General features: G+C 49.4%; 1 protein-coding gene across 1 annotated transcript in view; it reads right to left on the minus strand.

Annotated features, from left to right (window-relative positions):
• Window positions 1–26,988, minus strand: part of MYO18B (myosin XVIIIB) — a 240,724-nt gene that overhangs the window by 48,030 nt on the left and 165,706 nt on the right. Inside the window, 4 exon segments of the mRNA XM_077761677.1 lie at window positions 19,987–20,172; window positions 22,898–23,035; window positions 24,189–24,272; window positions 26,869–26,985. Of these exon segments, the coding sequence (XP_077617803.1) occupies window positions 19,987–20,172; window positions 22,898–23,035; window positions 24,189–24,272; window positions 26,869–26,985 (525 nt within the window).

A 26,988-nucleotide genomic window follows, 5' to 3' on the forward strand; every position in this document is an offset into this window, starting at 1 on the left:
CAGAGCTCATAGCTTTCTCAGCCCAAAAAATACCCCCAGGCTGTGACTTCTGGTGCAGCACCTTCAGAAAGGGGCAAAGAAGGACTGTGGGTGGAGTTTAGCCCCCTCAAGGTTGACAGCTGCAGGCTGTCACAAAGCCCCTCCGGCCACAGGCAGCCTCCCTGACCCGGAGTAAGCTTCCAGACACCCAATTCCTGACTTCCCCGAGTCACCCACCCACTTGCTTCCTGCAAAAAAAAGAAGGAAGGCATTTCATTTTTCTGCTCAAATGCAAATATGACATATCTGTGCCACCCAATTTTTCCTGACAGAGGAATAATTATATCAACATAATTAAGTCTCAAATGCAAAAATTATCTGCACCGCATATACTGACACTACACTTCCCGCATCAGAGGGCCATTGTTCCAGGCAATCATTATCAAGTCACCTTTGACATGTCTTATTTCAATTTAAATGGAAATGAAGCTCATATGTCTTCTCAGCCCACTAGTCCATGTGATTGCAGAAATCGGGAAACTGGACTTTGAAGCTTCTCAAGTGTCCATGGGCTCTCGCCCAAAGAAGGCACCGGGAGAACGATTTATTCCATACCCGCCCCCTGGGCCCTACGCTGGGCTTCAAGTGTCTCATCAGTCCGGTGGGGCTGGTCTCTTGCATCTTTCTCCTGCTCCCTGTTCATGCTCATATAATGCCCATCATCATCCCCTAAGGGGTCTCTTGCTGTCTTAAACTGCTGTCCCTCTCTTCCATCCAGCCCCCTTGCCGAGCTGCAGCCCGTAAATTGCCCAAGAGTGAATCCCTGTAATGTGATCATGTCCTCTCCCACTTAAGAGGCCCTAGTTCCTTCTCATTTCTCACAGTCCAAACTGTGTGGCTAAGCCTAGCGAGCCCTTCACGGTCCCCCGCCCACCTTCTTCCACTGCCCACCCTCCGCACCCCACTCATTGGTAATTCCCACGGTCTTAACCAGGTCCCAAGCATGCCGCACCCCTTCCTGTCTCTGTGCCTTTGCACCTACTGTTCCTCCACCTGGAATGGTCTTCCCTGCTGAGCGAACTCCTATGCAACCCGCAAGACCCACTTCTATAGTCACTTTTTCCATGATGCCTTCTTCCACGATGATGCCTTCTCCTTCACGTACAGTCTGACCCCAGGCCAGTCTTGTCACCCACCTACCTGACCCTCACTTTCCCTCAACTATAAGTGGGAGTGACTTCAGCATGGCTGTGCTGTGAGATTATACATGAGCCCACAGCTGTGGGCTCCTGGGTGGAAGGTGCTCGACACACTGCATACAACATAGCAGGTGCTCCATAAACAGCCCTCTTTCCTATTCCTGGAATGACCAGTGACAGCTTGTAAAGTGTGGCAAGTTGACAGGGGCTCCTCTGTTGTGACATTTTCTCACGTTCCCCCCAGCTCTCCTCGCTCCCATGCTCCTCATATAGTCATCCAGACCACTCAGCCCTGCACCCCACTGGCCATACTATTTCAATGCCCCAGACCCTTCCTGTCCCCTCTCCACCAAAACATGCTCACCTTTCTCCCACTTCCTCACCACCCAGTTGCAAGTCATGCAAACATGCCCAAGAAGTGGAGGAAATCATTACTGCCAATGTGCTACCTCCCCCCTCCCCGTGCCCATTGTCAGGTAGGCTCTCGTCCTTGTTAGCATCCTTATGTGGCCAGAGTGTCCCAGACAGTCCCTAGGAGTCAAAGAATATGGTCCCCTAAGGAAAGTCACCCAGGTCAGCAGGGACTGAAATGATAGCATCCCGACAGCCACACCCGGTATGCACAGCCAGGGAGAAGCAGCACAGCAGTGAGACCGAGAAATGCACTAGACCTGAGACCCAGACACACGCCCTGCCTTTGCCCTGACCCCCCAGCATGTGAGAGTCTTCCCGCTCCACTCTACGACAGCCATCCATTCTCTCCCTGTCTGCAAAGCCCAGGTCACGTCCATGTGCTTTGTAAACTGTAGAGAGCCGAATGCATACAGGATCATTATCCTATGGCTTCATCCCTCTCCAGAGATCCACTTCATTTCAGGCATATCCAATCACCTCGTAATGACCAAAGCCCCAGCCGGCATTCCCGACAAGCCAAAGAGCCATCACAAATGAGCTCGAGTGAGCAGAAACAAACCCTCCCAGGTACATCAACCGTCATGAATAGTCTTGTGTTACTAGGTACATCCCCCACCCTGCCCCCCAGGAGTGATCAGGCAGGACGTGGACCAGGCTGTCGGTTCTGGCAATCAATGCCGGATGCCAGCTTTTCTCATGCTTGGACCACAGTCAATGCCGTCTGGCTGAGAAATGGGTGGAGGTAGGAGCTGTTGTCAGAGAAAACAGTGCATGTGGCATTAACAGTGAAAGACGCCGATAAACAGCGTGCGGCCAGGCGTGATAATGACTGGAGATGAAGACAATGATTTCTGGACTTGATTGGCTTCCATCTGCTGAGGCGAGAGGATGTTCCAGAGATGCAAACAGCCTGACTTCATCTCGACAGTGGAAAGTTCCATTTGTTGACTGGGAAATGGGCTTTTTCTGGTAGTCATGACTGTCATTTTTATTCATGCTACTTTGGGGGGAGATAGTTTCAAATGCTCACTAACTCCTCTAATTCAAGGTCATGAGGCAGCCTCCAGACAGGGGTTCTGGGTGGTTTTTTATTTTGTGGATGGAAGGAGACTCTGTTAGAAAGAAGGGTTTTTCAATTTCAGTGTTACTGACATCAATTGACAACTGACATTGACATGGGGAGGGAGATCATTTTTATTTATTTTGAAAGAGAGAGACAGAGAGTGAACATTAAGGGGCAGAGAGAGAGAGAATCCCAAGCAGGCTCTGTGCTAACAGCACAGCCCGATGTAGGGCTCAAACCCACGAACCACGAGATCATGACCCGAGCCAAAATCAAGAGTCAGACGCTTAACCGACTAAGCCACCCAGGTGCCCCGGGGAGGGAGATCATTCTTTGCTGGGGGTGCCAGGAAGCTGACTGTTCTGTGCATTTCAGGATGATTAGCAGCAGCCTTGACCTCAACCCAGTAGATACCAGCAGCACCCCCGCCCCAAGTTGTGCCCATCAAAGACATCTCCAGATGTTGCAAAATATTCCCTGAGTGGCAACGTCCAATACAGTCGAAAGCCAAGCTAAATGTAGAAGGGGAGGCAGTAGACGTCATTTTAGAAAAGACACAGACTCTGGATCAGACAGATGCCAATTTGAATCCAGAGCTGGTAAACCACTTCCTGCTGTGTGACCTCATCTTAAAAAAAAATCAACCCCCCCCTTCCATGGCTTCAGGGGGGTCTGGAATAAGGAGAGAGCATGAAATAACATCAGTCACTCCAACGAGGGGGTCCCTGGGCCAGCAGCATCACCCGGTTGCTGGTTAGGGATGCAGATTCTCAAGCCCTGCCCCAGATCTGCTGACAAAGGGTCTGCATTTTAACAATACCCCGAAGTGATCCATGGGCGTCACCATGCTCGTTGGAGAAACAGCAGCAGCTAAATTGGGCACAAAGGTTTCAGAGTCGAGGAGACTGATTACATGGCAGGGCGCTAATCTTTCCTACTTATTTAGCCTTGGGCAAGTCACTTTGCCTTTTTAAGAGCTTTTTAAAAAAAATCTGTGGAAAATAGAGGAACAAAAATATTACCTGGCTCATAAGGTTGGAAGTGCAGGTTTCATTAGATGAATTGTGGAAAGCACTTTGGGCCGCGTCTGCCGTGGAGCAGGCAGGCAGGCAATGTCCCCGGATGGCGTGTCCTCCTTTGAGACACCTCCCAGACTGTAAGATGAGGAAGCCCAGGCTCCCAGCGGGGGAACAAAGACACGGGGACACTCCCTCCATACACTTTTGTGATCTTCCTTTTGATGGACTCTAAAATTATATCAGCCACTTGGCCACTCAGGGTCCATTTATTCATTTATTGACTCAGCAGGAAAGAAACGATTGCTAAGGGGGGGTGCGCTCTCTCCTTTCGCCTCCACCTCTCAAGGTTGTGGCTCGGCGGCACGTGCCGCCTGGATGAACAGGCTCATCAAATCCGCTCGCTGCTGCCCACCCTCCCCTCCCCCGCTACTGCCAGCTCTCTCCACTCTGCCTTCTCCAGCACACAGGGGCCTCTAGAGCTTCTCATTGAGGGGCTTGGCTCACGGGGCTGCCGGGACTCAAGGGCAGGCGTCGTTCGTTCTCCTAAGTGCAGACACATGGCTCTTTGCTTCTCTCCCAGGGCCAGGGAGCATGTTAGCAACAGCCTCCAGGGGCTCCTTCTCCTCATCCCCTCTCTGGAGGCCATCTGCTGCCCTGGGAAAGACAGCGGTCTAAACTAGGCAAAACTTCCTTAAAATGTCTCCATGTTTGGAGGCTCCTGGGTGGCTCCATCAGTTGAGTGTCCGACTTCGACTCAGGTCGTGATCTCATGGTTCATGGGTTTGAGCCCCCGCACCAGACTCTCTGCTGTTAGCACGGAGCCTGCTTGGGATCTGTCTTTTTCTCTCTCTGCCCCTCCCCTGTTCACTGTCTCTCTCAAAAATAAAATAAACATTTCAAAAATGTCTCCACATTTGAATTGGGCCCTTTGGGACCTCTGGAAGTAGGTCTAGGACTTTCCTGTGCAAATCCAAGTGCTTGATGGAACACTTCCAGCTTTCCTGTTCCAAAATAGGGGCATCAAACTATGGCCCTTGATTCCAATCTCGTCTGTCCTTGTCTTTGTAAATAAAGTTTTATTGGAACACAACCACACATTCATTTATGTACTGTCTTTGTGGCTGCTTTCGGAGCTCAGAGGTTGAGACAGACTCTGTAGTCCACAAAGCTGAAAATATTTACTCTCTGGACCTTGGCAAAAAAAAAAAAAAATTACTGGTCCCTGTTCTAAACTCTTAGGGTTCTAAAATCCAGTAGCTTTTAGGAGCAAATAATCCTAAGAATGTATTTTCAATATTCCGTACTTTTATTAGGTTGAGCCATGTGAAATCAACTCTAGTCAACCATTTTGTATACAAATGGAAATGTATGGTTAAACCTGGTAAAATCTTAATATTATGTATGTCTAATGATTCAAGCTTCTACAAGTCCTAAGATTTTCCAGCGTGAAGATGCTAAGGTCTTAGATACCATAATTCTCCAGGATGTTTTCATTCCAAATGCTCTCTCTCTATCTATCTATCTCAAAAATAAAAAAAAAAAAAACAAATATTAAACATTTTTAAAAATGCACATCTTGACTCAAAGGTGTGGAGTGGGGCCTAGGATTCTGCATTTCTATAGCCATGGCCACTCATCTGTGAATCACACTTTGAAAAGCAGGTAGTAGGTCACAGGGTACTTGGGAGAAATAAATAATATAAGGCATAAAACATGCTGAGGGCTAGCATATATGGCAAGCTGTTATAGAAATAATAGCCGTAAAAAAATAACTCAATATGAACTATGTCAACCCAACTTAAAATCAACCTCCAGCTAAAATCTGTAATGGAAACAAACAAACCGTGGGATCACAAATCAAGGTTCCTTGTATACTTTTCTGTGAAAAAGGATCCTTTCCCCTCCTCTGGCTAGTTAAGTACGTCTTAACTATTAGCATCATCCCGCAAAAGTCAGAATTCCCCCCAAGACCCCTTCTGAAACTCATACCATTTGAAATGCAAACACAGTTATGAGACTCGAAACGCAGTGTCCTTGACTCTCAGTGTTTCCCGATGGCCTGACATTTACCCACAACGTACTGCTCACTCTCACAATAGAAGTGAGTACACAGACTGTTGATTTGTGTTCTTGGGGTTTTCCAGCTAAGGCTGTGCTCTATGCTGAACATGGGGTAGGCTGAGGCAGAGAAGGCATTTTGGGGTGGGAGGGACCTGGCAGAAATAGACGACAGCGGGACCATCCTTGTGAAACTCAGAGCTGCTACACTTACCAATGAGCTACACAAAGATGCATGTCACCAAACCCATCATCACAGCTGGGGCCAAAGGAAAACCCTCTCAGGCAGCCTTCTTTACTTCCTCATGGTTTTTAGCAGGAGTGAGGAAGTGGGTGCTGGGGAGGCTTAGTATTTATTGACTTTTAAAATGTGCCAAACCCTTTTTTCTTTAATCACCTGACTATGTTATAACACATTTTAAACATGAGGAAACTGAGACTCAGAGAAGACAGGTGACTTGCCCTGGACACACAGTCTGGAAAGGTTAGAGCCAGGATTTAAATCTAGCTCTTCAGTCTGTCTCTTATTCTGTTTTTCCTTCCAATAGAGCTTAGAACAGGAACCAGCAAGGCACTGCCTGTGGTTTTGTTTGTTTTTGTAAATAAAGTTTTATTGGAACACACACACCCATTCCTTTGGGTATCATTTATGGCTGCTTTCGTGCAACAATGTGCAGAGTTTTGTGACAAATTGCATAGGTTGCAGAGTCTAAAATATTTACTCCCTGACCCTTTATGGAAAACATTTGCTGATCCCTGGTGAAAAGCATCCAATTGCTACCTGGGCGCAATGAGGGAAGGTTTTCCCAGGCTCTTGGGAAGAAGTGAAAGCCATCTTATTACCTGAGTTCCTTTCCTTTTGTTTGCTGAGCGGTGACATTAAGTCTTCTTTTTTTTCCTCCCCACCCACCAGCAATGAGCTCACAAAGGCTGGAGCCTAAAGGATTCCCCTTGAGTATTTGTTTAAAAGCCTCTCTCCAGCAGGACGCTTTGTCTCCAAATCACTGCCAAACTTAATAACGGCATCGACCACATCATCTCTCACCAAAAGCGTACAGCAAAACTAGCTCTGGGTGGAAGTCAGCTGCGGAGAGCTGCAAATTGCCCCAGCAAGGACAGATGTAGCTTGTTTTTGCCTTTCTTTTTCTATTTGAAAACTTTTCAGGGAGGAAGATGAGGCTGCCATTAGGGAAATGGATGTGTTGATTCTAATTATCTGAGCGGGAGGCAGAGGTGACTAGTGGCAGGATGGGCTCCGCGTCATTTACCTGGAAAGCAGCCAAGGCAAGGCTGGGGAAAGGGCAGAATTCCAATGAAGCCGGTGCCCAGGACACTGAGCACAAGTGAGGAGGCATCCGTGAACCCGCCCATTACAAGGAAGGACAGCACACGGGGGACAAGATTCCCAGAACTGTCAGACTGGAAGCGATCCAGCCACTGCTTCTATCTCTGCTCTGAAGCTCAGAGTTTGCCTGCTCTCCGAGGGAGCTCTGGAGGTGTTCTCTGCTCTGGGTCCGACTCTTTTGGTGATGATGACGACAGTGATGATGATGTTGATGATGATTGGGGGGGATGGTAGTAGTGGTAATGACACTGAAGACGATGCTGATTATGATGAAAACGATGGTGATGATGGTAACAGTGATGATGATTGCTGCTATGGTCTGAATGTTTGTGTCCCCCCCGACCCCAAATATTTGTGATGAAATCCTAACCCCCCAAGGTGGAGGCATTAGTAGGTGGGGCTTCGGGAGGTGATTAGGTCATGAGGGTGGAGCCCTCATGAATGGAATTCATGTCCTTATAAAAGAGACTCCGGAGAGCTCCCCAGTGACCTTCCACCACGTGAGGACACGACAAGAAGGTGCGAGCTACAAACTAGGAAGAGGGCCGTTACTAAAACATGACCATGCTGATGCCCTGATCTTGAAATTCCCAGCCTCCAGCACTGTCAGCACTAAATTTCTGTGGACTGAACACCACCTGGCCTGTAATATTTTGTTATTGTAGCCCAAACAGACTAAGACGATGTTCATGATGATGATAGTTAACTTTGCTTTGCCCCAGCTACCACGACAGGCATTTAAACATGTTCTCATTAAATCTTCCCCACACTGTTGTGAGGGGACTGCAATGATTATCCCCACTTTATAAGATGACAGAGATGCAGAAAAGGTGAGTGTCTTGGCCAAAGTCACACAGGAGGGAAATGAGGGAACTAAGGGATGCACCGAGGTCCCCTAATTTCCCTATCTTGTCCTTCGTCAAGCTCTTTCTTCACTCAACATGCATTTTTTTCTCATGCCGTGTACGCACCCAGCGATGTTCTAGGGCAAAGGTAAGCACCTTTTTTCCCCCCTGTGAAGGGCCAGATAATAACTATTTTAGATATCGTGGACTAAGTGCTCTCTGTTACAGTCATCTCTGCCATTGTAGTTTGAAAGCAGCCATAGAGTATGCATAAATAGTTGTGACTATGTTCTAATAAAACTTTATTTATAAAAACAAACAGACAAACACAGAGGACAGGCCAGGTTTGGCTCACGGACCACAGTTTACTGACCTCTGGTCTAGATGATGGGCTCTTAGGCTGTGTTTTGTGGTGTTGCCTCAGGGACCAGGGCAAGAATGCGTGAAGCCTGATGGGGGGCTCTGCTCTGCTTTGATTTACCATAAAGGTGCATTAGGTATGGATTTAAAGTGGGGGGTGGCTGCTTAGAAAACCACAACATGGTCCTCCCTGAGTGACTCCTTGCTTTCTCCCAGGTGAGAGAAGTGAGAGGGTGCCTCCCTGCATCTCCCTAGAAAGAAGGTGGCCCATCTGGAATCTATATCTGGAATCCAGGGTAAGTATAGAATCCACCAGGAATGCAGTGGAGAAAGGCTGATGTCCACAGTGGTTTTGTCGCCCGCAAAGGTGTGATCTCATCAGCACCACAGCTGCTTAACCAGAGGTGGGCTTTCCACCATTCTGAGGACGGAGAAGGCATCAGATGGGACGGAGGAGCCTGCAGAGCTTCTGATTCGAGCTTCTGTGACTCTGTGCAGAGGTCTTGGGGTGTAGGGATGAGCTCCTTCTAGGAAGAGGCTGCCACCGTGACCTGGGGGCTGATTGAGGCACACCCAAAGCCCACAGCTCAAAGGTCGTCTAATTCTAGCCTTGCACACCATCTCAGCAGCGAGGGCGTTAGAGGTGATCAGATCCATTTTACAGAGAGGGAGAAAATGAGTCCCACTCAGGGAAAAGCATGCCCCGCGGTTGCCAGTAGGAGGCAGAGGTGGGACTTGAACCCAGGCTCCCTGGCTTCTAGGCAGGCTGCTTCCATTACAGGAATCACCCCCTTACGGAGACGGAAAGGAGAATCAGCCTGCGCCCTTCTGGCCTCCTCTCCCCTTTCTTTGATCCCTCCTACTTATGGGACCTCCCAGCTCCAGGAGAAAGAACTGGCTTTTCTTCCAGAAAAGAAGTAAAAGAGAAGGGGGAGAGAAATCGAGTGAGAGAAAAGAGAATACGTAGAGAAGGGAAAACATAAAAGGAACTTGGGATAGAGTGGAGGCAAGCCAGCGAGGGTCAAGGTACACAGACACGGCCTCTGTGGTGGACATCTGAGGGCATCTCCTCCCTGGAATTTACTCCCAGTCCTCCTGGGTTTGCTTGGGGAGGACGTTTCCCCCCTACCCTCCATCCATGTGGTTAGGATAGGGCTGACTCTTGCCCTGGATTCAGGGCTGGGCATGTCTCCTGGAACTATGCAACCAGAGACTGTACCCTTCTGGCACTGAGGCTTTAGGGATGGGCCTGAAATTCAAACCAGGCCAATCAGAAATCCAGTCCACGGCAATCAGAATCAGTGAGATTCTGCTTCTGGTCTTCTGTCCGAGCTGCTGGGTACAAGCGACCCTCTTAGTACTGAGGTTGATTTGCTGACCCTTTTTCAGCCTGACTGTGGCCCCTTGGGAAGGAAAAGCCTACCTGAGAACGGGGATGGAGAGAAGGGTTCAGCCCGCGGTGTCCTGGTAAATATTTAAAACCTGACTCAGTGGGGGTGGGAGGAGCCAGGTTTGGAGCACTTGCCAATTTCCATGGTATAAATTCTCCCTCAATGGCCCACGTCAGCCTACCAACCTGACACCCTCGAACACACCGGTTAGGAAAAGCTGTGCACAGTCATCTCTGGCCCCAACACAGTGCATTCAGCCTGTCAGTATGTGCATCCCACTGGGCCTGAAATCAGAGATCACTAGACTTTTCCGTTAGATGAACCAATGCATTCCCTTTTTCTTAAGCCAGTTTGAATTTTGTCTGCCCCTTACAACCCACAGTGCCGTCATTTAGACCGCTTCGCGGGCCCTCTTCTGCTACGTTACACTGGCAATTCCAACCCAGCCAGTTCTCCCAGTAAAAACCATTTCCTTTCCCACTTCTCTTGGTCTGAGGCCTCTTTTTGACTTCTCGTTGTTTAAGCTCTGCCAAAATAAAAAAGGGTGCCAGAAAGAGATGAATTGCCCTTCCAACTAAATCACAGGTCGGGAATGAATTCAGAACAACGGGCCTGACTTGCGCTCCCCCCACCCCAGATTTCCCTGGGACCACTATCTTCTGGAGATGTCTAATCGTGCCAATGATAGTGTTTTTGACCGTGAAGATTAACCTTCCCGAGCCTCTCTGACATGCAATTAAGTGAGGCATAATTGCATCTAAACAATTTGAATTGGATCTATTTGAATAATTTAATGTACACCTGCAACATTCAATCAATATCTGCTTCCCCCCTTTCCTTCTTAAAATAATTAACTTTGTAGAGTTTAGTTCCTCTAATTTCCAGCAAGTCTAAGTGACAAAAGTTCAATTGGTGAAGTCTCAGGGGACAAGATCAGTATCTACTCTTCTGCTCACCATCTCAAGACTCCATGCATTATTTGTAATTGGTATTAGCAACTTTAAATTCTGATTAATTACCGGAGAGCCTGTTCTCAATGCAGAAACAAAGCCACAAGTCGGGGAATAATAGACCCAATTATTCCTGGGCTGGCTCTCCGTAATAGATTTTATTATCAAGATAGCTCATCTCAAAGGCAGCCGCAAAGAAACTCATTTCATCAGACGATACCACCTCTTGAATCGAGACAAGCACATTCAGAGTTTGGGATAAAGACAGCTTGGAAGAATTCTGTCCCAGAAACAAGTCTGGGGCTGGATGCATGGGAACCCCTGTCCCTTTTACGACCAAGTTTCTTTGGTAGAGGAACTTTTGTGGGGAGACAGACAGAAGCCTGCGGTGCCCGGAAGGGGATAGTGATATAAATATCCACATTTTCCCCTGCCAGCTCACTGGGGATGCAGGCGGCCAGTACAGGTGGGGAGTGAAGCCGTCTGAACAGTGAGTTTATAAACGTGTCGGGCCATTTTGGATCACGCTGAGATAGAGGGGCTGTAATTAGGAGAGCTCTCTCCCCATCAGGAAAGCCATAAAAGGTATTATTTACACCCTGCTCATGGCCCCAAATGCCCTCCATATGGAATGCCTTTTTAAATACTTCAGTTCCCAGCCAGAATAATTCATCTTTATGCTCTGAAGTTCACAGTCATTTGCGGGAGGAAAAAAGAGTTGTTTTGGTTGTTGGTTTTGTTTTTGTTTTTGTTTTTTTTCCTTAAACGAAACTCTTAACTCTGGGTTTGGTGAATGCCTCTGGGCAAAGTGGTGGAAAGGGGCTGCATTCTCAACTGCTGGTTGAAAACATGGGTCTTCGGGTGGCCAGGAACACCGAACAGGAAAACACAAGAACGAATGTGAAAACGAAGGCCCTTACCAGAGGTGGCCAGATTCTCAGAAGACAGGAGGAAGGGGATAAGACAGAGAAGGAGGAGTGGACATAACAGGCAGAGTTAGGACATGGTGTGAACTGCTTGCTCTAGTCTTTCTGAGTAGACGGGATCATACCCATTTGACACACGGGGCCAAAGAAGTCCTTTACGTGATAGAGTTCTGATGGTGAAGTAGTTCCGCTTTTTTTAAAAAAAAAAAAGAGCAAATGAGGGGCACCTGGGTGGCTCAGTTGGTTAAAGATTCGATTGATTTCAGCTCAGGTCATGATCTCACAGTTCATAAGATCGAGCCCCGCACTGGGCTCTGAACTGACAGTGTGGAGCCTGCTTGGGATTCTCTCTCTCCCTCTCTCTCTGTCTCTTCCCTGCTCTCTCTCTCAAAATAAATACATGAACTTTAAAAAAAAAAATTGTCAGTGAAGGATGAGATTTGATTTAAGAGCTTAGAACCCCAAACCTAGAAAGCTTCCCAACGCTGGCAACCCCACCCCAAGGAGACTCCAAATCTCTGGAAGCCGCTCCTACCAGCTTGCAAGAGCTTACTGCTAAATTTTCAAGAACTTTGTGGGCCAGCTGTCAGACACAGCTACCATTAAAAATTCAAAGGGTGTAAATTCACAGTCAAGGAAATCATTTTCAAAACAAAGGTAACACATCCTCAAAATGCATTGCTTCCTAATAATTTCAGCAACGTTTTGCTATTAGCCAGTGTTCTTGAAGGGTTTGATCTCTAGCCTATGTGTAGGGCAGGCAGCCTTCCAATCCCGCGTTCGGTGACGTCATGCTGTTGGCGTGAAGTCAGCCTTGGTGGGAGGTTTGAAAGCACTACCAGGATTCATCTGCTCTGGAGAGCTGGTTGTTACACACTTAAGAGCACACGACGGTTCCAAGCCTTTCTCCTGCCAGTGCCTTCTGAATCCACATTCACCCCAGCCTGCCGCCCACATCAGAGGGAACCTTTCTCCTTACAGGGAGTAGGGAACCCCCCTCCCCAGTTTAGAAGGGAGATGAGACCCTCATGGCTAGCCCATCATCTGTCTTAGGCCTCACATTCTTCCCTCCCCCATTCCCCCAAAGGTGGAAAATATACCCCCAAGTAACACCAAATAAATAATTCATGGACCATATATAATTGATGCTAGATTTAACAAAAGTAGAGCCGTAAGTGGTTGTCTATTAACTATTTATGATTTTGCCCGGGCAGCTGACAAGCCAGCCTCGGTGAGGAGATCACACCCATGCTCCCATGTTTTATTTAAACATTATTAAAAGTACACAGTCTGCAGCAAGATCTTTCATTCCACTCGGAATTGGGTTCTGAAATGGACTTGCCGCCCGGGCCAGGAAGCACTGGGATGGGGTTTTCCTGGAATCACTCCTGCCTTTTTTTTCCTCTGAGGGTAGGGAGTTAAGCTGCTTCCTCCTGCCCTTGAATTCCTCTCTTCCTGATGCGCACCCTCGCCGGGTTTGTCTGTGACTTTGGGTCCATCACATTGCCCCGCTAAGCCCGTTTGATCATCCGTCGAGTGGGGAGTTCATGAGAATTGCCCTAAGAGTTATTGTAAGGGTGATGTGAGGGCATTCATCTCAGCTGGGGGCACTTTTGTTCCCTGGGCCATATCTGGTAATGTCCGGAGATATTTCCGATTGTGACGAGTTGGGGTTGAGGGAGGGATGCTACTGGCCTCCAGTGGGTAGAGGCTGGGGAGGCGGCTAAGTATCCTCCGTGGCTCAGGACAGTGCCACCAACAATTCTCCAACCCCGAAAGTCGATAAAGCCTAGATTACAGAATCAAAACCACTACTACTTGTTATATCTCGGGTTTTTTTTTTTTAAACAAATGTACGCAAATGAGTAAATATGATGTGTCTAAGACTTAGTGAGTAGGAGAATGGGTTTGAGTTGTCAGACCTGAGTTCAAATTCTGATTCCGTCACTTGCTGGGAATGTGACTCTGGAGAAGGTGCTTCAGCCCTTTGGCTCTTGTTCCTTTCCTGGTAAAATAGGGATATTTGGCTCAAAAGGAGAGGTTTAAATGAGAGAACTCGTGTAAGTGCTTAGCTCTGTGCCAGCACACAGTGAGTGATAGCCAATCACCAGCTCCCTCCAACATCAGGACCATCGGCCTTCATGGGATGGGAGGTGGAGTCAGCAGACTTGTGATGACATTCGGGTACAAGGAGAATCGGAGTCAGAGGAGGGGCAGGAGAAGAAAGGACAAAGAAAACAGAGTAACATCTGTTAAGACCCTACTGTGTGCTATTATCGGACACTTTTACATAAATCATCTCATTTGAGCCTCACTGCCGCCCAATGAGATTGGCTGCCTCATATCTCCCCTCCCTGCTGTACAGATGGGGAAGCTGGGGTCCTGTTAGCTTAGCTAATGTTAATGTTAGCTTAGCTGCCCAAGCTCTTTGACTCCACATCTAGTGCTCTTTCCCACCTTGCAGCAAGCTGGACTGTCTCCCCAAAACCCATATCCACCGGGAAACTCAGAATGGAAAACATCTTCAGAAAAACATTCTTTGCAGATGTAATTAGTCAAGATGAGGGCATCAGTGTGGGTCCCAAATCCCATGACTAGTGTTCTTAATTATTTTGAGAGAGAAAGAGAGAGGGGAAGAGGGAGAAAGAGAGAGAGAAAGGGAGAATGTGATTGGGGGAGGAGTAGAGAGAGAGGGAAAGAGAGAGAATCTCATGCAGGCTCTGCGCTGTCAGCACACAGAGCCCGACGAAGAACTGAGTCTTGTGACCGTAAGATCATGACCTGAGCTGAAATCAAGCATTGGCTGCTCAACTGACCGAGACACCCAGGTGCCCCCCTAATGACTAGTGCTCTTGTAAGAAGAGGAAAGGACATGGAGGGAGGGAAGAGACAAAGGCCTCCAGAACTCCATTCCAGAAGGAATGGGGCTTAAATAGAGACAGAGAAGCAAGGACAAGGCTGGAGGGGATGGATGTTTTTGTGAATACCCAAATGAAGTAAAACAGCGGGCCTGGCCATTAATCTGTGTGAGTCAGAGAAAGAGGGACAGGCCCCACTGGTCTAGCAGGGGTCACTGGGAAAAGTAAGCAGAAGTCCAATCTATGTTTTTCAAGACCTGAGGAGCTTTTGAAAAAGTTGGCTCAGGGGAAAGTTCAGGGTTGGCAGTCAGGCCAAGGTGTTAGAGGGTAAATCCAACAGGTGCAGCTTCCAAAACAGATGCACGTGCTGGAAGGCAGGCAGAGAGTGGGGCTCCCTGCCCCCATGAGCCCTTTCCGTTGCCCTTGACCTCCCTTGGTTACCCTGGCCGGGATCTGAGGCGGTTTCCCCTGGGCCCTGTAACTACTGGAAAACAACAGGACATAAATCCACGGATGAGCTGTCTCATCCCCCCTGTGACAAAGGGGCTTGAATGATTTAGAGCCAGAATATTCTTTTTCTCCATAATGGCTCCTGGAGTCGCCAGGAATAGTACATTTACTAAAATTAATGGCAAAACCTCATTTTTCTTTTTTCCGGGAAGAGAAGTTCCATCGGCGGGGTAATTGATCCTGATCTGGACGTGCCGGTGCGCCAGCCGGGGGTGTAAATCATTCACGTGAAACAACTCACAGCCCTTTAAACCAACACCAACAGTGACAAATGGCGCAGGCTGGGACAGGCGGAAGGTAACGCGAAAGGGAGATCCATCAGTGTCGCTCCCCCTTCTCACCGGGGCCCGGAAGGTGGGATCTTTGGGGGATGCCCCCCAGGAGAGCAGGATTTTTCAGCAAGATTGGGCCTAAAGGGCAGGATCGCGTCACTGTGACAGCTTTAGACAGGGACACCCAGATGACCTCTGTCACTCCCAACTTTGCAGTCCCGGGCAAAGCCCCTCCACCTTCTCTACCTGCTGGGCTTGACATGAACGTGAGAGAAAACTATGTCTGCATAGACCGTCCAGTAAATGAATGAATGCATGTGTGCTTGGTCTGAGCACTTAAACTGGGGACTTAGAACATTTATTCTAGGGGTGCCTTGGTGGCTCAGTCAGTTGAGTGTTTGACTTTGGCTCAGGTCATGATCTCACAGTCCATGAGTTCGAGCCCTGCATGGGGCTCTGTGCCGACAGCCTGGAGCCTGCCTCGGATTCTGTGTCTCCCCCTCTCTCTCTGCCCCTCCCCTGCTCACACTCTGTCTCTCTCTCTCAAAAATAAACATAAGCATTTAAAAAATTTTTAAGTTAAAAAGAAAAGAAAATGCATTCTCTCTCCCAGGAAGATTTGAACTTAAAACATGGAAAGTGAAAGGGGCAATGCTTTCCTCAAAGAAATGGCTGGCCGTGACAGAGGCCATGGCCCCAAACCGCAGCACACAGACACCTTGCTTTGCCTGTAAAAGTCCTGAGCACCCATCACAGAGGAATACATAAGATACACGAATGACGGCCTTTGCCGTCTCTCTCCATTCAGGGTGAGCCCCATGAGGGCAAAAGTGTGTCTTGTTCTCCACTGGGTCCCCAACCTGGAGCACCAGGCATTGTCCGTGGGAAAAACCAAGGATGCCTCTGGCGTGAAGGAAAGAACCAGAACCCTGACGGCCTTGCAGACTTCCGGTGTAGTTTGCTAGACAACACATGGCATGGAGCAGCTGTCCCCTCGTCATACAGGGAGGGCATGGAGGAGGGCAGGTTGGGGGCATGCACTTGAACCCGGGATTGGTGAGAGCACAGCCAAGGAGCCTGGGGACGTTTCAGGACACCACACAGACGGGGCGGGGCCTGCGGTGCTTAGCATCAGGGCGCCCCCCACTGAGATGCCTTTGACTCCTGCGGCTCCACACCGATGCCCGCGCCTGCGCCCTGCCCACAGTTGGTGCCGAATAGACAGATGTTGAGTGAACCAGGGAATAAATGATGACAAGAAAATATGACAGCCTCTCTTCTCCCAGTGGAACTATCCTAGGGCCCACAGATAAGAGGGCTTATTTGAGGGCAAAGAGGTTAGTGAGTTCGGGACATCCGCTGTTAGGAGGCCTCTGCCAGCCTGACATTGTCCCTTTGAGCCTTGCTAATCCACAGAGTCACCAAAGAAACAAACTGTAAGAACACCGGCTAAGCAGGAACACGCCCTCCATTCTCCTGGTGGCTTGGACGGTGGCCCCCAAAGCCCAAAAAGCCTCCTAGAAGCTGTCAATGTGACCTTATTTGGAAAAAGTATCTTAATAGATATAATTAAGGTAAGGATCTCAAGACAAAATCCACCTGATAAAAACCAATAGGAGCACCTGGGTGGCTCAGTCGGTTAAGTGTCCGACTTCGGCTCAGGTCACGATCTCGTGGTTTGGTGGGTTCGAGCCCCATGTCGGGCTCTGTGCTGACAGCTCAGAGCCTGGAGCCTGTTTCAGATTCTGTGTCTCCCTCTCTCTCTGACCCTCCCCTGCTCACACTGTCTCTCTCTCTCAGAAATAAACATAAATAAATAAATAAATAAATAAAAGCCAATCACAGGCGTCCTTCTAAGAAAAAAGGCAGAAGGATATTTGAGACGCACATCCACGGAGAGATGTGGCTACCATCCTGGGAATGCCTGGAGCCACCAGAATTTGGAAGGATGGAAAAGGATCCTCCCCAACAGCCTTCAGTGGGAGTGTGGCGCTGCCAACAGCTTCATTTCAGACTTTTGACCTTCAGAATGGTGCAAGAATAAATTTCTGCTGTTTTAAGCTGAGGTTTTGGTACTTTGTTAAGGCAGCCCTAGAAAATACAGGGCCCAACCACACTCACGCCGAAACAAAGGGAAGAATTCAGTCTTGGTAAATTTCTGTGGCATCTTGCAATCAGAAAGCAGAGAACCGTATAGATCTCATTTCAGCAAACACACAAGCTTTGCGTTTTACAGTTTTTTTGTTGTTTTTATTTTGGTACCTGTATTGGGAGTGGGTGCACTATAATCTTTTCAGTATTTCAGGGCCTTTAAAGATCTGAAGCTGGGGCGCCTGGGTGGCTCAGTCTGTTAAGCGTCCAACTTCAGCTCAGGTCATGATCTCAGAGTTCGTGGGTTCGAGCCCCACATTGGGCTCACTGCTGTCAGCCTGTTAGTGCAGAGCCTGGAGCCTGCTTCAGATTCTATGTCTCCCTCTCCCTCGGCCCCGTCCCTGCTTGTGCTCTGTCTCTCAAAAATAAATAAATGTTAAAAAAAGGGTTTTTTTTAAAGATCTTAAGCTTCCCTTGGAAATGGGGATAAGGAAAGGAAAGTGAAAAGGGAAGGAGAGAAAGGAGACAGAGCGAGAACTGGAGAGCAAAGAGGAGAGGAGGAGAGCCACTGTTTGATCTGGCCGGCACGCCCGGGTGTCTGGCCGGGTAAAGAAGACATCAGAGGAGATGGGCCGGGCTGTTGTCTCTGCTCCCGGCCAGAGCTGGCAGGAGGGGACCTCAGCTGCATGAGAAACAGGGCTGGTGAATGAGGAAGTCATTCTGTCAACTGGAGGAAAGAGCCTTTCTCTCTCCCTGGCTGTGGGAGGTGGGGAAACTGCCAGTCAGGGGGCTTGGGCTTTGTCTGGGAACCCGGGTCTCTGTGCAGAGCCTCACCTCCCCCTCACAACAGCTCGGCTGATGGCTTGTCACGGGCAAAGCTGACAAGAGTGACACTGGCTGTGGCGGGCAGTGGCCTGAGAAATATACTTGCTGCAGGCGGACAAGTTGGGGAGACTTGTCACAAAACCAGAATGGACAAGGCGGGAAGCAGATAAAGACTGTGATTTAGGGACCTTCTGGACAAGCCTTGGCAGGAGGCGGGCTGCCTCAGTGAAGGCGCTACGGTGGCAGGCAAAGGGCGTGCCAGATGTCCCCCAGGTCACAGAAGCAGAAACCTGGATTCTTAGGGACACTGGACCTCATGGGGAAAAGGAGAAGCCAGCTCTGTCAGATGCTCTGTGATGCCTGCAGGGAACCATTCTCAGAAAAATACAGTGCATGATGGNGAGGCAGCCTAGCATGGAGCTGAACACCTTGCTTTTGAATATGTCCTAGGTTCAATCCTCCTGCTACCACTTCCTGGCTGTGTGACCTTGGGCAGGTTATTTAACCTCTCTGAGAGACAGAGATGATGACAGTATTTATGTCTCAGGGATCTTGTCAGACTTGAAAACGTTAAGTTCTGCAGAAGGCTTAGTTCACTGCCTGGCACACAGAACATTCTAAATAAGAGTTGGGAATTATTAATATTTGCAGCAGCCCCCNGGGGAAAAGGAGAAGCCAGCTCTGTCAGATGCTCTGTGATGCCTGCAGGGAACCATTCTCAGAAAAATACAGTGCATGATGGGAGGAACCTTCCCACTGAGCAGGAAACAAATTTTTATTGTTTTTCCCCTTTTTTTCTCCTTATGAAATTTAGTAAAATGCCAAACTCTGCATTTTATTTATTTTTACTTTTTAAATTATTTTACTTTCTTCCTTTTTTTTTTTTTTTGGACATGATAGGAAAATTTTTTTTAAAATTTTTTAATGTTCATTTCTTTTTGAGAGAGAGAGAGAGAGAAAGAGAGCACACGCACAAGTGGGGTAAGGGCAGAGAGAGAGGGAGACACAGAATCCGAAGCAGGCTCCAGGCACTGAGCTGTCAGCATAGAGCCTGATGTGGGGCTCGAACCATAAACTGTGAGATCATGACCTGAGCTGAAGTCGGACACTTAACCAAATGAACCGCCCAGGTGCCCCGGAAACAAAATTTTAAATGTTGCTTGGATCACACCAGGGAGCAAAGCATAGCTTAGTCAATAAAAACAGACTACAGAGTTGGCCAGGCCTGGGTTCAAATCCCTACTAGGGTGTGTGTAGCCGTGGGCAAGTGAATGTACCACTCTGAGCCTCCGTCTGGCATGCTGATGGCCCCTTGTCTCAGTTTCCCCAACTGGAAAGCGGAGATAAGAATAGTACCTACCCAGAAGTACTTTTATCTTTGTGGTGGCTGCTATTAGCCCAGAAACAGCTCTGACAGCTCCTAGGGGTGACCTTAGACTAGCTATTTCACCCCTTTGAAGCCTCGGTTTCCTCATCTGTAAAATGGGGATAATAATTCTGACTTCCCAGGGTTGTTATGAGGATTATGAGGATTATGACATGGGTGTGAAGAGTCAATGCGAGGTGGGCATTTAATCAACATTGCTTCTGTCCCCTTCCCACGAGGCTGCCCTGCCTTTGAAGTGGAATGTGTGAGGCAGGAAAGGAAAGACTGGCATCTGAAATGTACACGTGCTGGGCGGCCCCTCCGCAGCAGTGAATGCCATTGGCCCACTTTGGGCTGCCCCCAGAGTCTGCAGCCAATGGCAGCGTCGATCCTCTGCCCATCGCTTTCTGGTGTCTCCCTGCTTCCCAAAGGCCCCAGCAGCTCCCATTCAGAACGCAGTTGGGCACACCGAGCCCGAAACCCTCCATCCCGTGACAGCCAGCGTGCACACTCACCAGCTCCATGCACCTGCGGCTGGCCTCTGCCTCCCGCTGCACCAGCTCTTCCATGTCCGCCTTCAGCTCCTCCAGGCGCCGCTGGTAATACTGGCTGCTCTCTCGCTGCTGGGACTCGGACTTGGCTGCCTGCGTCAGCTCCTCGCCCATGTTGATCAGGCTGTCCCGAAGCCGGATCACCAGGACCTGGAGGCGGGCAGAGAGCGCACACCACCGTGGAGTCAGAGGCCAGGGGCCCGAGAGGGGGCTCCAGGGAGAGAAATCCTTTGCTGAGTCTCCCTGCACTTGTATAAGGTAATCCGGATGATAATCCTCAGTTCCGATAGTTGATTTTAAAAACCTAGCAAATGAGGGGCGCCTGGGTGGCTCAGCTAGTCCAGTGACCGACTCTTGACTTTTGGGTCAGGTCATGGATTCTTTCTCTCTCTCTTGCTTGTGCTCTCTCTTTCTCAAAATAAACTTAAAAAAAAAAACTAGCAAATGATCATTGCTATTCAGAGAGGCAGCCTAGCATGGAGCTGAACACCTTGGTTTTGAATATGTCCTAGGTTCAATCCTCCTGCTACCACTTCCTGGCTGTGTGACCTTGGGCAGGTTATTTAACCTCTCTGAGAGACAGAGATGATGACAGTATTTATGTCCCAGGGATCCTGTCAGACTTGAAAACGTTAAGTTCTGCAGAAGGCTTAGTTCACTGCCTGGCACACAGAACATTCTAAATAAGAGTTGGGAATTATTAATATTTGCAGCAGCCCCCATCATTTTTCGAAGATGCTCACTGGGGAGAACACTACACTCTGGGGAATCAAAACCCCTTCCCCAGTGTGGATTTTGGTTTCCCAATTTGTAAAGTGAGGAGGTTTGGATCAGATAACCTCCCCCGAGCCTCAGCTCTAATGTTTTATGGCATTTTTCCTTTTCCAGGGGGAAAAGCCGAGAGGGCACAATGAAACAATAGAGAAGAGAGCTGTGGGCATCACCAGTGCTACAGAAAACAAACCCGAGGGCCGTTCTGCAGAAATCATTAGTTGGCCAACAAGCCTGCCGCAAGTCGATTCTGATGGGCAAATACTCGAGTGTTGACCTAAAACGGAGCCCACATGAATATTTCAGACCCTTCTGCAAAGCTCTGAGCCCCTCTCCAGATCTGAGACTGAATCCTGGTTTAGAAGAAAAGCTTTACAATTCAATTGCCCTTCGCCTTTCAAATGGAGTTTAGTAACAATTTCAAGGGCAGCGCTGGGCAAGGGCAGATGGGGGGTTGGTTAAAAAGAAGAGTCGTTCTCCGTTCTCTAACAATGTCCCCAAGGCCTGGAATTCTACTAAATTCAAGTCATGAGGCCAGAAGGGGAAAGGGAATTTGGACATAGAATCTGCCACATAAAGGGTTTTTTTAATCGTAATTTTATTTGCTTTTCTGCTATCACTTGGCTATGCTCGATTCAAGCAAACGGATATAGCCCAACATGATGTAAACTTAAAATGTAGTAGATCAGAGTTCCCTGGTGATCTGCAGAGACAATTGTGCCTCAAGGGACCCCTTGAGCAGTTCCGAGAAGCTCTGAGGGTCAAGGCGGAGAAGGAAGTTCTCTGTTCTTCATATATCGCGTGCAGCCTTCTTAGAGACAAGTGCCCAGCAGGGGACTGGGAGAATGGCTCAAAGTGAGGAACGCAGCCTCATGCTTCCAGGCGGGCCACCCTCCGGTGGAGAAGCCAGCGGAATGCAGAGAAATCACAGCCTGGGACCAGGGTGGAGTGAAGATCCCCAGTCAATCTACTGCCGTCACTGGCACTAAACAGTTTTTATCTTTTTTTTTTTAATGTTTATTTTTGAGACAGAGAGAGACAGCGTGAGCAGGGGAGGGTCAGAGAGAGAGGGAGTCACAGACTGAAACAGGCTCCAGGCTCTGAGCTGGCAGTCAGCACAGAGCCCGACGCGGGGCTCGAACCCACGAACCGTTAGATCATGACCTGAGCCGAAGTCAGACGCTTAACCAACTGAGCCCCCCGGGCGCCCCTAAATGGCTTTATCTTGAACGGGTCACTTGACCTCTCTGCAGACACCTTGTAGTTCATTCAGTGAGGCCTATCCTCCCTGCTGTATGTGGCTTCAGCGAACATCGAGGGGGAGTGGCTAATGACAAACAGATTGGACAGTGACGCCCATGTCACTGGCCTGCAGAGCTCCATGTGAATGTAGTTGTTGAACCTCACCCCAGCCCATCCACGTCTTACCTGCCCTGCTCAAGGTCTAGCATCAAGGTCACCTCCTCCCAGAGGCCTCCCTGATTCCCCAGCTTGGAAAGACCTCCTTTGCTCCCCACACCTCACAGCCCCCTGTCCGTATTATGGGTATTTATGTACATATTTTACCCACCTCTCCTACAAAACCCCCATATTTCTGGAAAGCGGAATCGGCTGTGCACATCTGTCTTCCATGTGCCCCAAAAAGAGCCTGGTACACCCTAAGTGCAAAATACATCTCTGCCCAAAGTGAGTGTTGGGTGCACAAGTGCATGAGTGGGCAAATGGTGGTGGGCAGAACAGGATCGATGGATAAAAGCATGAACAGACAGAGGGGTCAAGGTCTGAAGAAAGGGGAAGAACAGAAGAAGAGAAGAAAGAATGCAGAAAGGAAGGAAGAAAAGACAGAAGGAGGGCGACGGATGGAATGATGGCACATGGGCGTGGTACACAGAGGTGGGTAGGCTGGGCGGATAGTTATTTGTGGGACCGTGTGGTTGGAGGAAGGCAGAAAGGAGAGAGCAGGGGAAGAAACACAGATGAGAGATGGGTGAGGAATAGGTATCTAGAGAAAGGCGTGAGTGGATGAAAGGATGATCAGAGGATGGACAGAGCTTACACAGAAGCCCCGCTGCTCTGGGCCTGGGCGATATTTACGTACACGTACCTCGAATCTCTTAATCTGCACTTTCTGGAACTCCGTCTTGTTCTCCAGGTCACAGATGACTGCCTCCTGCCTGCTGACAATGGCTCGATCCACGGTGGACTGTTCCAGGTACTCAATGCGCATCTGAGCCACCTGCAGCTGGGGACGAACCCGAGAGGTCCACTGGCCACCTGCGGCCCCGAGTCCCGGAATCGAGACCCACACCGGACTCGGCCCCCGGCCCCTTCCCACGACCTGCCGCTCGGCTCTGGTGATACGTGTTAAAGGCTCGAGCACGAACTGCCGATTCCCTCATGCCAGGCCCTGCCCCTGCGCCCCAGATGCGGAGGTGGTGCTCCTGTGTCTTCCACGCCCAGTACAAGACTCAGTCAGTGCTTCCCGTGCCTCCTTTCCCTGCTCTGCGAAGGGGGCAAAGCAGTGTGTGAGCCGTGGTTCAGCACCCAAGGATGCAACCAAAAGTGGGCTTGGGAGCCAAGCATATACACATATACATCAGAGTTCAAAGCCAGGCTCCGCCCCTTTCCAGCCGGATGCACCCAGGAAGGCCGGGTCCCTTCCATCAGCCCTTCCTTCCTTCCTTCCTTCTTTCCTTCCTTCCTTCCTCCCTCCCTCCCTCCCTTCCTTCTTTCCTTCTACCCCTCCTTCCTTCCTCCCTTCCTTCCTTCCTCCCTCCCTCCGTCCCTCCCTCCCTCCCTCCCTCCCTTCCTTCCTTCCTTTTTTGTCTTGAGGATTGAAGGCGATTAGCGCCTGGTATATAATAAGTACCCAACAGATGCCTACTGCTGCTATTATTTTTGTGGTATTTGGTATTACTCAGGCCCATGGACATTTGCTTGATGCTCTGTCATTTTGGCAGAAACTCTAAGCAGGCACATGTGGACGGTCCTTGGAAAGGGTTTGAGAATCGTGCGGATGATAGCAGCCCACTAGCCTAAGGAGTGAAATTCAGGGGTGGTTGGGGGAACCGTGGCTTCAGAGGAAGATTTCACGAAGGACCATGATCCTGTCTTGCACAGACCATCGCTTTCTCCTTGGAACCATTTCTCAGAGGGAGAAACTCTTGCACCAAAAGGCTGATGAGTTTCACTGCACAGGGTGTCTTTGGAGGCTGACTGGTGTGAGCAAGATCTGTGTGTGTGTGTGCATGTGTGTGTGTGTGTGTGTGAAGTTGAGTGAATGGATGAATGAGTGAATGAATGAATGGGTGACAGTTCCCTGGGATCCAGACTGGGAGGTCCCGGAGGGCGCCCTTCCTTTCATCCCCGACGCCATGGTGGCTCTGAGCACGTACTTGCTCTTGAAGTTTGTGCTTCTCCTTCTTGGCTTCCTCCAGCTGCAGCTGTAGTTCTTGGATCTGCCCAATGTCAGTAGCAGACTGGCGAGACAAACACACGTCACCTTGAGACGTTTTGCTGGGACTGCTGGACACCCCTGCGCCCCCCTCCATATGTCTAAGACTCTCAGAAGTAGGCTTGGGAGCCAAGCATAGACACATATACATCCGAGTTCTGTCACTCTCTGTGACAGTGGCTCATTCCAAAAAGCTACAGCTTACATCCTTCCGACACTGGCCATCTTAACGTCTGCTGCGCCACTCCCCACATGAGCCCGCGGCTTTGGTCAGCTGCCTGACACATTGTTATACACCCCTGAAACCCTGGACAGAAATGGGCTGGCCACAGTGCTAGGGCCAGATACTGAGGGAAGAGAACTCTTGAGTGTCAAGTGACTGGGATTCTGGACTTGGCCCTGGCCTCTCTGCACCTCAGTATCCCCATCTGTAAAAGGGGCTGATAGTCTCTGCGTAACTCCTCCACATAGGGTTTGTTCAGAAACTAAAGGAGGCAGTGGAGACTCTAAGGGTCCTTTAAAGAAGGTAGAACCAGGAGCGCCTAGGGAGCTCAGTCGGTGAAGCGTCCGACTTTAGCTCAGGTCTCATGGCTGGTGAGTTCGAGCCTTGCATTGGGTTCTGTGCTGACAGCTCAGAGCCTGGAGCCTGCTTCAGATTCTGTGTCTCCCTCTCTCTGCCCCTCCCCTGCTCATGCTCCCTGTCTCTCTGTCTCTCAATAATAAATAAACATTTAAAAGAATTTTTTTAAAGTAGAACCAAACGGTGAAGGCTGGTTATCCCTGAAGAGAGGGATTCAAGGGGAAGGCAGGCCCCTCTTTCTCTTTCCCCGCATCTTATATATTATGTAAATTCTTCATAACGTGCATAGGATACACTGCTTTTGTAAATGATCAAAGGAAGAAATTCCCCTTCTGACCCCAAATAGGTGTGATTCACAAAGGCAGAGATGGCACAGGCTATTTTTGTGATAGCTGTTCTAATGTGGATGATAGATATAATTGGTTATTTTTGTTATCCTCATGGATCCCATCTTGGTAGGATGCACCTGACGCCTGGTCGGCACTGTACCGCGGATGCGCTCCGGGATAGGATGTGGGGAAGACACTCATTACTTCTGGAGGGAGCTATTCCACCCCCCCAACAGCCGCGTTATGCAGATCAGGGATACCCATCACTCTTCTGCCAGCCCTGACCCCAAGCCTCTGCCACGCCCCAGCTGGCCACCACTCCTCCCCATTGTCCCCCAGGTCCATCTGCTCGCCCATGTCCCCTCCGCCTCCCAGTACAAGCCAGCCACAGTTTGCACTCATTCACCAGCTGTGTACTGGGTGCCCTGCTCCACGCCAGGCACCCTTTCTAGACTCCAGGATTCAGCGCAGGACAAGACAGGAGCATCTGGGCGTGGCATCCTGGCTGCTCTTCTCCCTCCTGCTCGTGCCCCTAAAAACACTTGCCAATATTCCCATCACACATAAAATAAAATCCATACTCATCTTGGCCCACAAGTCCCTGATCTGCTCTGCTCTGGGGCTGCGCTGAACTCATCTTGCATCACATTCCCTCACCAGCCTCCTGCCAGGCTCTCAAATGCACCATCCCAATCCTTTGCATATGCTGTTCCTTCTGCCTGGAACATTTCCCATGCCCTGCCCCCCATTATCCCTTCCAACCTCACTGACTCCTGTTCCTTGTTCAGATCTCCATCCAAGGGCCACCTCCTCAGGGAAGGCTTCCCTGACCTCCAGCCTACATCAAGAGTCCCAGAACCATGTTCGTTTCCTTTCTGGACTCTCAGCTCAGTTTGCAAATATCCTCTCTGTTCTGGGTGATTATGTGAGAAGCTCTGCCCAGCCCACGAAACTGCGAGCCATGTGAACACAGGAATGGCATGTGCTTTTGCTCAACACATGATGAGGGCATAGTAAGTATTAGGTAAGTGAACAGATATATAAATAGACATATGAAGAGATAGATGAATAGACGCAAGGGTGGATGGAGAGTTGGATAGGTGATGAATGGGTAAGTGGGTGGAGGGATGGATGGATGGATGGATGGATGGACAGGTGAGTGTCTGAGTGGGTGGATAGATGGGTGGATGGGTAGACGGGTGGATAGAAATGGGGACAGGTAGATGAATGGGTAAGTGGGTGGAGGGATGGATAGATGGATGGATGGATGGATGGATGGATGGATGGATGGATGGATGGATAGATGGATAGATGGACAGGTGAGTAGTTGGGTGGGTGGACAGATGGGTGGATAGATGGGTGGATAGAAATGGGGATAGGTGGATGGGTAGACCGATGAGCAGATGAATGGTGGATGGATGAATATTTCGATGGGTAGATAGGAAGTGTATGCGGGTGGGCAGATGTGTAGGTAGATGTATAAATAAATCAAAGCTTTCCTGGGTGGAGATGTCTTCCAGTGATGCACGCCCATCTGAGGGTGACATCCTCCTCTATCAGGACCCCATGAAATGTCACATCCCCATTTATCATGGTGGCATTTATCCCTCCAAGGTCCTTAGACAGAGAGGAGTGGCCCAGCCACAGCCCCTCGCAACATCTCCCACCTACCCGGCCCACGGCCCCTGTCTCCTTCTTGTTTCTGTCGTTACCTGAGCAATGAGGTCCTTGTGCTTCTGCATGAGGTCGTTCAGGTCGTCCTGGTCCTCATCGATGCGCTTTAGCAGGTCCGCCCTCTCAAACTGCAGCCGGTACAGCTGTTCATCCACCTG

The sequence above is a fragment of the Crocuta crocuta genome, unplaced genomic scaffold (genome assembly GCF_008692635.1).
Source record: "Crocuta crocuta isolate KB4526 unplaced genomic scaffold, BGI_CrCroc_1.0 scaffold348, whole genome shotgun sequence".
In the NCBI taxonomy this organism is placed as follows: domain Eukaryota; kingdom Metazoa; phylum Chordata; class Mammalia; order Carnivora; family Hyaenidae; genus Crocuta; species Crocuta crocuta.